Genomic DNA, 14246 nt, shown 5'->3' with positions numbered 1-14246 from the left:
AGACAGTGATGGCATCACGTCGGTCGGGCATTCTGACCTCAGAGACCACTCTCTGCTACGAATATCCCACAAATACCTTATAGATGTGGGGAATTACTGAACATTTTCCAAGGCTAGTTCAATGAATTTCAGGACAATATTTTTCAAATTTTATTCAACAGATAGAGAAACTGAAGAAAGGAAAGGAAAGACACACAGACCTGAAATTAAGCCTTCTGCACTATTCCTTTGAACCACTGCTTAAATTTATTTTATAACTATGAAAGATAAATTTGTAACTTTGGAAGGCCTCACATTTTGTAGGCTATCTGCTAGTAATATTAAAAAATGTCTTTCCTAATCTAGATTCTTTCCTCAAGATCTAGGATATAAAAATATTAACTAGCACAACTTTGTATTATAAAACAAGTTCTTTGCACATTTCTGTTCTACCTCGGCAGGAAATGACACACACACACACACACACACACACACACACTCAGTTACAAGGGAAATAAGGAATTCTTGCTGCATGCTGCTATCTGGAACTGCAGACAGTTCTTAGGCTGGTCTCATTCCCAGGTGGTCCTTATCATTTCAAAAGTGTCACGTGATCTACTCACCAGTGTGGAAGCACGAACAGCCACATTCCACATAAAATCTGTCAGCCCAGGTTTTCTGACAGACGCGTATACTTTCGACCAAACGCTATCACCAGTGCGTTCTGATACCTGAGACAGACCTGCCTCCTCAGTCTATTCTATTACCATGAGCTCACACGTGAAGTAGCCTCCCTTCATGCACTTTTCCAAAGACAGCCTGCTGTTCCCATGGCGAAAACTATAAAGAAAACCATGGAGGAAACCAGAGGACAGCAGTGATCTTGGGGGGACGGGGCGTCACCAGGGGGAGCACGCTGGGGGTGATGCCTGGACACCCAGCACATTTTGTCCCTTGAATTTGGTGGTGGCTTCATGGGTGGCCCTACAGTCGTTCACTACACTCTGCAACTGGGCATCGCCCATACGTCTGTCACGTTTCCCCATAAAGATCCGTAAAGAAGGAGACAGGTGCGTACACACTGACGTCTGTTGCTGCGAAGAGGCAGAAACTGGAAAGGGACACCCTTAAAGATACCAAAGGGAAAAGCACCCCTTCTCCTTTGTTTACAGACATGCCTAGGTTCACGAGAAAGATGTGGAATGAACACCGGTGGAGAGGGGGGTATTCAATGCCCTTTACTCTTTGTGTGACTCATGTTTACAGCAGCGACCAGTGAACGCAGCAGCTGAACCACCACCTCCCGTGCACAGAGTGCCGAAATGCCTGATCCGAGGCTGCTCACAACATGCGATCCCGGTCCAGGTCCAGGGGCCTTCGGGACCATCCTCTTCACTGTTAGTGATTCTAGGGAAAGGAGCAAGTTATCTTGCTTTAAAAAAAAAAAAACAGTAATGAAAATGATCTTTCTTAGAAGTCATATTTTCATTAATAAGTGTCTAAGTAAACAGAAAAGAAAAATGCCGAACTAGACCTGACGCACTCAGTGTGATTATCTCCTATGGATCTGATGCTCCTCCTGGCCACTCAAGATAATTCCAGCACAGACAGCTCACTGCTGTTGTTTAACAAAAACAATGGAAAACACCAAGAATCTAACATCAACACCCTGACAAGAAACGGTCAGATTTCTGACTTGAGGGCCGGGGATTATGACTATAAAGCAAATGGGAAATTTACAGAAATGAATTCCCCTAAAACTGGAAGTAATTACATGTAGGCTGTAGCACCAAAGATGCAGGCACTGGACTCTGATGGACCGGGCTCCAGGCCCACCTCACAGACGTGCAGCCAAGTTATTACTTGGTCTCAGGAGCTTCAGGGTGTTTATTTCAACAACACAATAATTTGTTTTTCAATAAAGACTAATTTATTTTGTCTTGAATTTGGTGGTGGCATCACGGGTGATGCCTGTAGTGAACTGTAGTGAACAATGCCACCGCCTGATCTGCCATCTAGTTGGAGAGCTGAAGGAAAGGAAAGCGGGGCTACAGTGACAGGGAAACTGCTTTTCTTTCCACTTCCGTGTCCCACGTGAAAACACAGGCATTTCACTGGCAAACTTATAAAGATTTAAGAGTATTCTACCTATAATAAAAATGCGTAAGATTCTGCAAATTTGAGAAGGCACTTGATGAAAGCATAATTAAATATTTGCACTTCATATTTGAGATTAACAAGGAACGCCCCACTTAGCTTCTGAATCACATGACCCAGGGCCCTCACAGTAACGGCTACTGCCACAGGCTGTTACCCTGAGAGAGGGAGACAAAGAACCGTCCTGATGTGTGCGATGTTCAGAGCTGCAATCGGTCCTCAGTACTTACTTTCCAACCACGTGGCCCTAGGAGCTGGCTCGGGGCTGGGTGGCCCGACACGCCACCTCCCAATTTTGAACAGAATAGCTCCACATGGGTTTGTTATTAACACGGAGCTTCCTCTTTGGATTCTGTTTTTTAAAAGTTCAAAAGTTTTAAAACTACTGGTCCCCTACTGGTAGGTAATTATGATTTTTGTGAGAAGAGTGCAGGGAGAGGGGGAGTATTGAGACTTGTAAGAGAAGAAATGAATGAAAAAGCAAAAAAAAAAAAAAAATCCTGCCCATTTGCTGAATTAGAGACTTACTGTGCTGCCAGGTAAATTCACTAGATAAATTACTAACCTGGAGGGACAGGGAGCAGTGCTTTTATGTTCTTGTATCAGCTGATCTTCCTTCTGGTTTCTTTGATCCCTGTTTTAACTAAATCTCTCTGTACTGTTTAACTCCACCTGCTTCATTACCCATTCTCTCCCATTATTATCAGATAATTGACAAGGCCAGCAATTTCCAACTGGATCTATTTTCTTTCCTGGAAAAAAAATGGAACACTCCCAACTTCTAGTTATCGTTCTTCTAAGTTACTCATCTTTCTCTTCCTGTTTTATTTGTAAAAACAAGACAAGAAAGACTTACATCAATGCTGGCCTGAGTTTTACTTTTTAGTTAATTAGAAAAGAAAAACAAAGGAGGAGGAGAGAGGGAAGAACCACTACTGCAGTGTTTTAGGGTGTGCAGGGCCGCTTCCACGTGTGACCTGCTGACGACTGAGGGTCAAGATGCAACTCAGGGGCAGTGGTTCCAAGGCCCCCGCCTTCCCCTCTGATGCCTCCGTTCAGTGACCAGCGACGCTCCCTCCAGAAGCTTTGGGTTTGCTTCTGAACAGCAAGTCCCCTCGCGTCAGCCAGGCGGACACAGCCAAATCGCCCCAAGTGAACTGGGTTCTACTCCGTCCCCCAGTCGCTGGGGGAAGGTGGTGGAGCAAGGGGGTAGACCTGAGCCACTTCTGAGATTGCTACTAAAAGAATTTTTATATGGCCAAGCACTACTGTGACCGTTTGCTTTGGTTCAGACTTCATCGTTTCTTAGTCAGGTTTTTACTGAATGCTCTATTAACTGCTACGGAGGACACGAGGACATGAGGCTAAATAACACTTGGCTCCAGCATGACAGGCTATTTTTGGTCAAAAGATAATAGGAATGAACTTGTGGGTGGGAACGTGCTCTTCCATGGGTGTCTGCCTAGCAACCAGATGAACCTACAAGTCACACCCTGAAGGCCTTCTCGGCGAAGCCCCACCCACTCCAGCAAAACTCTTCTTAGACTGTCAGTGCTTCCCCACTGGAAAGTCAGACTGAACTGTGACTTCATCCCTGCGTCCACACCCAGGTGCTGTGTTAACGAATGACTGATAGAGACATGCAAGGACCAGTCGGAGCAGAACTTCTTTACCCAACTGACAACAGGGTGAATTTATTTTTATTGGAGAGTTTCTGAAACACTATTAGGGCAATAATCTTGACAACAGTTAACGCTTGGCCTACACAATTCAGAGGATCTTTCAGGAGGTCTGCTGTTCTCTCCTCCTCTTCCTGGGATCAACTTGGTGGGTGTGTCAAGCCTTTTGTAATCTGCTGGTTTTCCCCTTTGTCAATGTCTCTATCACTGATTAGGTAGATAGATATACAACAGTTTTCTTAAGGATTGTTCATTGAACAATAAAGGTAATGACTGATTTAGAGGGGTGCCCATTTCACTAAACATATGTCCTAATTTCCCCAAAATAACCCTTATGGTTAAGGTTAAATAATAGGCATTTGCTTTCTGAGCCCCTATTCCCTAGTTGGGTCCTTTTGAGATACGTGAAATTATGCCCAGATGTTCCATTTAGAAACTATTCTCCAACTGGACTTATGAGACATTTGTAGCTGTTTTTATAACTCAGTGTAAACACTTTTTAGGCAGTCAGTTCATTCCCCCCCCCCACATTTAAGGACTGAGGTGAAATTCACACAACATAAAATTAACCATTTTGAAGTGCACAGTTCAGCGGCATTTAGCACATGCACAGTGCTGTCTGGCCCCAGAATGTAGCCATCAACCCATCAGACCCCGTGCCCGTCAGCGGTCACTCCCTGCTCCCCTCCTCCTGGCCACCATGGGCTTGTCTGTTCTGTTTGTTTCATATAAACGGGATCCTACAACGTGTGGCCTTTCGTGTGGGCTTCTTTCACTCAGCACCATGTTTCACACGGGTCAGTGCTTCGTTCTTTTCGGGCGGTTCTTTGAGCATCACTGGTTTCAGGATTTAGTACATATTCTCTTTCAGTGACATTTTACTCTCCTGCCATTAACCTGGGTGGTGAACCTACCTGCAACAATTTTATTTTTCAAAATGGTGAAAGAATTCTTAAGTATGTCCCCTTAAAAGAGGATTTCCAACCACAGCAATGATAAAAAAGATTCTGGACCTCAAATCCCAAGAGAATTATGTCTCTTTAAGAGGCAGCCTTTTTGAAGAGCGGAAATCAAAGGAAGGAAATTGCCACTGAAGTTTCTTTCCCCAGGAGCACTCTCACCACTGCTTATTTCCTGTTAAAAGAGCAACTGAGATGATTCCTCCATGATGACCCCAACCCACACGCATCTACTTGTGCCGGGCGATTCCTAAAAACTCCCTCTGCTGCACCTCCACGCACGTGGGTCACACAGGGTCTCCCAGGAGACCAACGCCCTGGTGCCCAAAGTCACAGCGGAGCCTGACCTCTGACCAGTCACCCTCACCTGTTCCAGGCCCTCCTCCATAAGATGAGATCCCATCCTTGATAAAGTGCTTTCACAACAACCTCAGGCGTTACCCCCTAGACTTATTTGTGAGGAGGACCCAGGGTCTTGAGTCCAAGGTGCGCAAAAGGCGTGGCCCTCACCCTGCACTGGACACTGGTCTTGGGACCAACTTAGTCTCTATTCTTCCCACTAAAATTGAGCACCAATAATTACTGCTAGGAAAGTACAAGTGTACACATTCAAATCTTGTTGAGGAAAATCTAAGATGAACCCCAGCAAATGACGAATGTCCATTCCACAAATACTTATTATGAGCCTCTCCAGTGCCAGGAATTGAGCCACATGCAGGAAACACAATGGTGAGCGAGAAACAGAGCCTTATGATGGGCAGGCCAGCCTGAAACACTGGCCACGACGCGTTCTAATCCACAATGGTCTACACCATGCAGAGGGGCAAGACCAGGTCTGCATGTCAATAAGCCACTGGGGCTCAGAGCTGAGCAGCTGGGACATAGCACAGGCCAGCTGGGGGAGCCATCCCAAGGGCTCCTCAGACAACTGTTAACTTTTGCATGTTATTGCTAAAATGTCACTCAAGTTTACATGACAATATACCCCTCTGGTGGGACACAGGTTGTGAGAATCCCACACAGCCCTGAGCACTGGACCCAAAGCAGCGGCTGCAAGAGACAAAGGCGCCGCCCGGGAGAATGGGGGAATGCTCTGCACCCCGGACCAGACCAAGGGCCCTAAGGGCAGCGGGCTGGGGAGCAGCATGGGGGCTTCGAGGGCCTTCTGTTTCCTGACCATGGGGTTAGTCTGTGAGCATGCTAAGTAAGTCTAGCTTCTAACTTAAAGTTTATCAGTACTTAATCTGTTACCTTTAAAACAAAAGCTGGCATTTAAACAGTGACTATTAATCGGACCATTCTCTGAAATACACCCCCCTCGAGGTGCCCAACCCCTCACTCTATCGTCAAAGCTGACCAGATGGACCCGCCCCAGGGGGTGAGTGGATGGCTAGATCAGGGGGCGTGTCCTCCCGCCCTCCTGTCCTCAGCTCCAGGCCCCTCCTGTTCTCTCCAGGGTTCCCAAATCTGAACCCGCCCTCTGAGCCAGGCAAAGTGGCTGCTCTGTAACTGGCACTCGCCGGTTGGTGTCTCTCGGGACCTCCTCCTGGCTCTCCTGCTGGTCCATGAGCTCTGGGAGAAAGGGGCTATTTTACACTCCTGGCATCACAGCTCCCAGGTGAGCGCCACCCACCCCCCTGGCCCCCGTAGCTACTGGAAGTTAAAAATCAGTGGTGATGCGTTCTTCCTTCTACCCTCAACTGCTGAAGTTTCCAAATCTGCACCCCTGCCCAATCCCTCCTTCTATTTCAAATCTATTAAAAGTACAAGAGTAGAATAATCTTAGCTCTATTTTCATTTTTATTACCTCTTCTTTTCTTCTCTCAGAAACTCCTAGGGGCCTAATTTTCTCTTGGATCAATGCAGAATCCCTAATAATAGGATTTAAGGCTTTGTCTAGCTGACTTTTTATTTCAGTGTATTGTGGTTCCAGATAAATCCCCAAAATCTAGCACAGCAGCAACTAGCCAGGGGCATAGCACAAAGAGTTCCTAAATGTTTAACGAATAAATGACTGAATTATACTTTCTCCTAATCCTACTTTTATGTCTTCACAGATAACATCTTACCAATTTCAGGAAAAGACCAGCCATTTAAGGCCCCATCACTTAAAGCAACAACTGCCCCAGATCCCTGGGCAGGTCTAGTCTCCAGTTCAAAAGGAGGCAATTCATGGTCAAAGATCTTGTTAGTTGCTTCCCTGTCATTCTCAGCACTCAGATAGACCCCTCTGCTGTGTACGGTGAGTGCTGACTAAATGCTCTGCAACAGTCTTCTCCAGTACGTGACTCTTAAAGAGATCTCAATAAAACAGTCACTTATGCATTAATAATGTATTTTAGACAGATTAGTGGCTTTTGTTTTAACAAGTAGGGACGTAAGTATTAGCAGGACTTTGAACTGCAAGAGGTTCCTCTCCCCCGCAAAAAATATGCTAACTATATTTTCCATACTTATAGGATTAAGATATTTCAGAAATTTTCTTTTTCCCCTCAGTATTACCCTATCACATAAAAACAAGAGCACATAATAATCAGCAATAAAAAGATAAAGCTCATACACAGAACTAAGACAGCAAAGTAAAGTGAGTTTTCAGCCTGTCTGACCTCTGAACTGTTGCAGAGGCCACCTGGGAGGACAAAGGTCAGGGGACACGCCTCAGCCCCTGGACAAACAGCCTGGAGTCCTCCAGGGATGCAGAGAGCCAGGGAGAGGCACATGCCTCAGCAGTGTTGTTTTAAAATGGTCTTTTCCTTTACATCCAGGATATTTTTCTGACTCTTCTCACCCTAACAAGTCAGTATGGACACACAACTCCAAAAAGCGGTCAGAGAAATGCGACAGACATGACAGCTGTTTTCCTGCAACTCTTCCCAAGGCGGCAGGTGAACAGGGTGGGACGCCCTGCACAGGTCCAGCCCCAAGGTCGCGAGTCCACCCAAAGCGCCACAGGGAGCAGTGACTTCCGTCACTGTGACTGTGGACCAGACGAGACCGGGGAGCTAAGATCAGCCCAAACGTAAAACTATCTTCCAACTGGCAAAAAAGTAATTTTCTATATTAGATATTGGAATTATATAATTATAATTAATCATTTTAGCTTGAATTCTGGGAACTAAGTGTATTTCGTTAAGGTTTATGAGAAATATATTTTGTTAAGGTTTATGAGAGTTGCTATGAAACACAATCATTGGGGGGGGGGAAAGAGACAGTTTGTGTTTACTGGGCCGTGGACGGATGACTGACAGCGGATGACGTCACTAATAGGCAATCATAACATTCAGCATTCCAAAACTATTTAATAATTTGTTTTGAAGAAATACAGCTTCCAAAAGAACAAAAAGACAATCTTAATATTTATTTGGATAGCTGCACACTAAAATAAAGTTAAACACATAGGATAAAGAAATTAATTCCAACCTAAAAAAGTATCCAATACTTAGTCAAATTTTAGTCCAACTTAAAAATGGAATGGGTTCCAAAAGTTTGTAAATGCATTATTCACAATAGTCAGTGCATTTCCCGTGGAAAAAACATTTCCTATGGCAATGTTGTAGACAGTAGTAAGGCCTCCAGTGTAACCCACAAAAACCAGATTAAACATTAGGTACACATATCGCTGTGTAGCATCATGGTAGCAAAGCATGTACTTTATAGAGCAAAGCCCCTGGAACCCTCCTGGCTCTGTCAGTCCCCAGGAGTATTTCCCTGGAGTTGGGTCCCCCAGTCGCCAGCAGGAAGTGCGTCCCCAGGAGTGGACTCCTCTGGCCTGCAGGACACCAGGACGCCTGCCAGCTGGAGGGGCTCCACTGAGGCGCCCGAGATGGGGAGCCCCAGTACCCCGGCGTGCTCAGGTGTGAGGCTGGTGCTAAATGTACGTCAGAGAGGTCTACACGGCCCTGGTGGGGTTAATGCCGTCAGGCCAACGTCAGAGCTGCACCTCACTTACCACAACTACGCACGGTCTTTCCAGATGCCTGTGATTCTGAAACTGAGAACTACATGGGGTTCAGCCTTCAAAACGATAAGGTTCATGTGACCCAATTAAGCTTTCCAAATAACTGGGCAGCTCCCTCCCTAATCCATAAGGCAATTACACTGTAATACAGCCTCCCTTCTGTAAGCAAAAGGAAGCATTTGTTACGCCGAGTGTACATGAATCAATGCAGGGCTCACAGGGGGTCTGTCCTTCAGGAAAACAGGGTCCTGGGTGGAGCCGCCACTCAGCAGCAGGGCGCCACGTGAGAGACAGATGCGGCACAGGGTGGGGCCGGGGAAAGCGGGCTGCCAGTCACGAGACATGCCCGGCACATGCCCAGCGGCGCTCACAGTTCAGACAGAGCCCGGCCGGAAGGGCCGGTATGCAGACCGCTGGACTAGGAGCAGCGTATATACGCCCAAGGGCTCCTCCCAAGGGCTCCTCCCTCAGGCACTGTTACAAGCTCAGACGTTGCTCTAAGTAAAACAGTAGCATTAAGACAGCTAAAATTACACACTATTTGAGGAAAGAGGCTACGATGAGAGAAATCCAAATTCACCATTTACACTAATTCTCTACATGACTGGATCGTTCCACTGAAAAGGTTTCTTCTGCTCCCTAATTCATAGATTAAGATGCTCACTGGAATGGAACAACCCCCGTTGGGGCCGGATCGATGTACCACCGCCACCCAAAACAACATCTAGCGAGAGGAGTCGCGAAACTTGACAGAAAACAAGCTTTCTTGCTATGGAAGCAAAAAACGTGCCAAATTAAGAGTTTTGCTTAAAGCTTATAACATGCCTTTTCACTAAATTATATTTTCACTTATATAAACTGACTCATGCAAAGCTGCCTTATTAGTATAGCTAAGGAAAAATAAAGAAAAAACTTTAGAATTAAAATACATATATATGACATTGTTAATCCTAATTTTAATAAAATTGTGAATCACTAAACCTGCATAATTATTTTTGTTGTCAATTATAATTTTTCTCCCATAAGTACTTTAAGGGCTCCACCCAGCTCGTGGCCTTGTCTTAGAGGCAGACTCTAGGATCCTAGTTTATTGTCTTTAAAAATGAAATTACAGATGTTACTGTAGCAAACTGGATGCTACTGTGGTGTCCTCACCTTCCTCTGGTGACCTTTTGCAGAACCTTCATTCCCGCCAGCCTGCAGGACTTGCCCTCCAACTCCTTGTCCTTCAGGACGGCGCCCTCCGAGTGCACCTCACTGAAGAGTCCGAGGGCATCTTGCACGAGAAGGCAGACTCTACAAAAAAGGATCCACATTTGCTCTTTTAGGAGACAGTTTCTGATTCAGTACCAAGACCGGAATTTCCTTCTCCTTCACTAGAAATCCACTGTAGAAATCCATTTCCATTTAAAACATTTCAAATTATGTTTTATCAAACACTAATATTCAAAGATATTAATAGGTATTCCTTGAAAATTATCACCAAAATGTTGCTAGCAATAACTTTTCTAAAATTTACTTCATCAGACCTATGGAGAAAAAAATATATTGAAATCACATACAATTATCACTATGTTCAATTCTTCTTGCAATATGATATTTTATACCCAAGAACACCAGGAAATATCCCTGACTGCTCACCTGATGCCCATATGGTTTTAGTCTGTTCAGGAGCGATACGTAGCAGGTGGTACCCAGAAGAATGTCCTATCTATATCTTAAAGATATTAGTCTTAACATTTCCATATGTGTGACATTGTTTAATATGTTGTGGCTATAAGACATTTATATAGTACAAACTCATTTCTCATGGTTGACTGGAAAAAGAAAATTTTACACAAAAAGTGGGGTTCTGTGGCTTATAATTAGGTCTGGATCAAACAAGTGAAAAGCTAGAATACTTCAAAATGAAGATGAACAATGGTGGCCTTTGGATTTTACAAAAATGAGGAGCTGATTTGCCTAAAGTAGAAAAATTAATGTTCAATCCTACTGACTTAACCTCAGGATTTAAAGGTCAAAAAGAAAGTGTGATGTAAGTTATTTGTTTCTTCCAGAATTCTGAATATTGCCCCACTGCCTTCGAGTCTTCCACTGTTTCTAACGAGAAGTCCCTTGTTACACGAGGAGTCACTTTTCACTTGGTGTTTTCAAGACTTTATCTTTGGTTTTCAACATTTTGACTATGATGTATTTGGGTATGTCTCTTTTTAGGTTTATCCTACTACAAGTTCATAGAGTTTCTTGGATGTGTAAACTTTTCCAGTCCAATCTGAGCCATTTTCAGCCATTATTACTCCAAATATCTTTTCTGTACCCTCCCCCACTCCCCTGCCCTTCTGGCGCTCCCATTACATGTGTATTGGTGCACTTAATGGTGTTCCACATTTCTGAGGCTCTTCATTTTTTTCTCCCCTTAGAATATTTATTCGTCATTTGTGAGATTTCCATAATAGTGCAGAGATAATCATGGTATGTTTTAATTCTTCATAAAGACTGAGTTACTAAAAAGTCTTCACAAGCATTTTTTTAATTGCTAAAATACTCTGCAGTCATCAATTTGAGATTAAGTTTTAACATCCTATTGAAATTACAATCCTCTTTTCTTGGGGAAGAGTTTTAAGTTTGACAAAGGGCTTACAAATGTGTAATGCTTCCCAAATTTGAGTGTCATGTGCACAGGGGCTATGCTACTCTCTGTATGTTCCAATTTTGGTGTAAGTGCTGTCAAAGTGAGCACTTTTCATTCTGTCTTTCTCTCCTTCGGGCTGCACTAGCTCCATTATTCTAGATCCAAGTCCATGGATTCTTTCTTCTTCCAGCTCACATCCACTGCTGAGCCTCTAGTGAATTCTTCGTATCAGTTATTTTACTTTCCAACTCCAGAGTTTCCATTTGGTTCTTTCCAGTTTGTGTCTTTTTACTGATATCCTCCTTTTGATTAGACTCTGTCATCTACACACTGTAATCTGGAGACATGGTTCCCTCCACTCTTTGAACGTATTTATAATGGCTGTTTTGAAATCTCTGTCTGCTAAGTCCAACATCTGGGCCCTTCAAAAGTGGCTTCTATCATCTGCTTTTTCCTTCATGTATGGGTCATGCGTCCCTGTTTCTCTGCAAACCTTGCAGTTTTTGGTTGACAACTGGCCATGCTGGATAGTAAATTGTGGCAACTCTGGATCCTGACTCCTCTCGCCAAGGGTTGATGATGTAGTTTACTCACTTGCTCAGTGACCTGTCTGAACAGCTTTTCCCTGCAGGCTGCAGTCTCTGATGGTTCTGCTCAGACTGTCTTCTTGTTTTTATCTTTTCACATGGCTACCTAGAGGCTGTCCCTAGGTCAGCGAAGCCACTTATTAGTGAAAGGTTGTGCTTGAGCCTCCTTAGCCAGTCAGACTTTTAATCTTTACCACTGGACATGTGTGTCTTGGAGGTTGATCTCATAGTTCAAGGAGTGCAGGTTTTTGCCCTCATCCCTCTCCTTTGGTCAGAGCTCATATTTCCCCTCCCTAATCACACCTGTGAAGGTGTGGCCTTGGGCAGGTCAGATGGCCACTCTTGGGCATGGAATTCTCCCGCCATCTCAGGCAGCCCTACAGAGCTCTTCTTCTTCGCCATAACCTGTCTCCCTCTGGGCAGTGCCCCCTTTGCCCAGACTGACACCTCTGCTCTAGAGTGGGTGCTGGGGGGGGGTTGGGGCTGGTCTTCTAGGCTAGCCTCTCCGCGTGGTGCATCTACCCTGTGGTGAGCTGGGGTAGGACAACTGGGCCAGTATTCTTGGCCCACCACACTTGGGGTTGAGCTTCTGCAACAGGGGCCTGAGGATGAGGGATGCTAGTGGGCAGCCCTCCCAGAGTGAAATGTGCCCTGGACTGGGAGTTGAGGGGAGGGGGTTGTCTCCTTGACTGCACTCCCTGGAGTAAAGCCTCAGAGTAGTAGTGGTTGGTGGTGGTGGTGGGGGGTCAGGGCTCAAGGGCCACAGACTCACTGTTCTTAGTGAGATTTATCAGATTTTCTTGATTCCATCGAAGGAATGTTTCCCCATTTGCTGTATGCCCTTAGGACAATTTCCAGAGGCTTCACATGATTGTCTTTTATAGCTTTCTCCAGTTAAAATGTTTGCGAAGGGGAGAATCCACTGTGTAAATAAAGATCCTCTGGATAGTTAGCATGTGTCGTGTAAGAAAATATAATGGCTCTTTAGCCATTATTTACAAGTTTTGAGAGTATTTGGAAACTCTCTGAGTTTGTAGACTTACGTGTGAGTTGTTCTTTTTTTCTTAAAAGACATCTTGATTTGCTTGAACACAAGAAATGAGCCAAATACAAAATTACTGGGTCAGACACAGAAGCGCTTGATGTAGCGAGGTCTAGAGGGCTGCAGAGCCACAAAATCAGTGTCACAAGATTCTGAGTAACAGTGGCACATACGGGGTTGTCAACGTACCCCAAACAGTGCCTTGGCCTTGGGGGTGTCTATTTATGTGCTAAACACAACAGGACTGATGTGGGCCCAGGCCTGTGCAGGTGCCCTCTGAACCTCCCTAGGGAAAGGCCTGGCACAGATAAACACACAATCACAGGCTGTGGGATTATAGGAGGGAAATAACAGGGAGCCTGTGAGAAAGCACTGGGGTGGAATGGCCTGGCCAGGTGGTTAGGGAAGGCTCCTTACAAGAGGTGATCCTTAAGCTGTGTCCTGAAGAAAGAGAAGCCCACCCTACACAGGGCTGAAAGAAGCACACTTAGAGCAGAGAGCACAGCACACACAAAACCTGGGATGGAAACGAGTTTTTCCATGTTTGAGAAGTTGAAAGAAGGCTGGAAAATAATACAAAAGAAAGAAAAAGAAGACAGGGGGAAAGTGGTAATAAGGGGAAAGACTATGTACTGTGTGGGTATTTCCATGCATTGCTTCTGATTTAAAATCAAAGTTATGTTTATGAAAAATTAAAAACTCGAGGCACTTGTAAAGGGGCGGGATGGGGAACGGGGAGGAGGTCGGGGCATCTCCCTGGAGGGGCGCCTCTGCTGTGCGCAAAGGCCTGTGCCGGGGGCTCCCTGTGTGTGGGCGGAGGGGCTGCCTGGGCCCAGGTGGTGAATCGCTGGCCCGGTCCAGCCAGCACCCCTGCCTCCCACCACGGGCGAGTCATGGGGACGTTAACAGGTGTTAGACCAAATGCTCCGTTTCAGAGATACAACCGCTGGCACAGGGAGCAGGCTGGCTTGAACAGAGAACTTTCAGAGCCTCCGTGGTCCCAGCATGAGCCCACTGCCCTAATCAATGGAAACAGTGGACCTGCAAAGTGCTGCTCACAGGCTGAGTTCCACTGGCTGATGTGTTTTCTTTAGTTTATAAAGTGTTAAATTTTTTTTAAAAATTAGTAGCAAACATTAAAAATTAAGTGATTTTATATAAAATTCGTCTCCTGTTTTCCTGAGAAGCTCTGGCAGCGCTGGGTGGGCCGACACTCATCGTCAGGCACCAGCCTGTCAGGTCATCCTGTGGCC

The 14246-nt window shown here is 45.2% G+C and overlaps 1 protein-coding gene across 2 annotated transcripts in view; it reads right to left on the bottom strand.

Moving 5' to 3' along the window:
* Nucleotides 1–14246, bottom strand: part of SPIDR (scaffold protein involved in DNA repair) — a 337315-nt gene that overhangs the window by 34223 nt on the left and 288846 nt on the right. The window contains exon 11 of one of the 2 annotated variants that reach the window (XM_081258205.1): nt 9888–10028. The exons of the other annotated variant lie outside the window; for it this stretch is intronic. Coding sequence (XP_081114331.1) covers nt 9888–10028 — 141 coding nt within the window. The remainder of the gene's footprint in view (nt 1–9887; nt 10029–14246) is intronic. 2 annotated transcript variants of the gene reach the window in all.

This window comes from Mesoplodon bidens, assembly GCF_964165515.1.
Source record: "Mesoplodon bidens genome assembly, chromosome: 16".
Lineage (NCBI taxonomy): Eukaryota > Metazoa > Chordata > Mammalia > Artiodactyla > Ziphiidae > Mesoplodon > Mesoplodon bidens.
The sequence above is the reverse complement of the archived record's forward strand: the minus strand, read 5'-3'. Positions and strand labels throughout refer to the sequence as shown.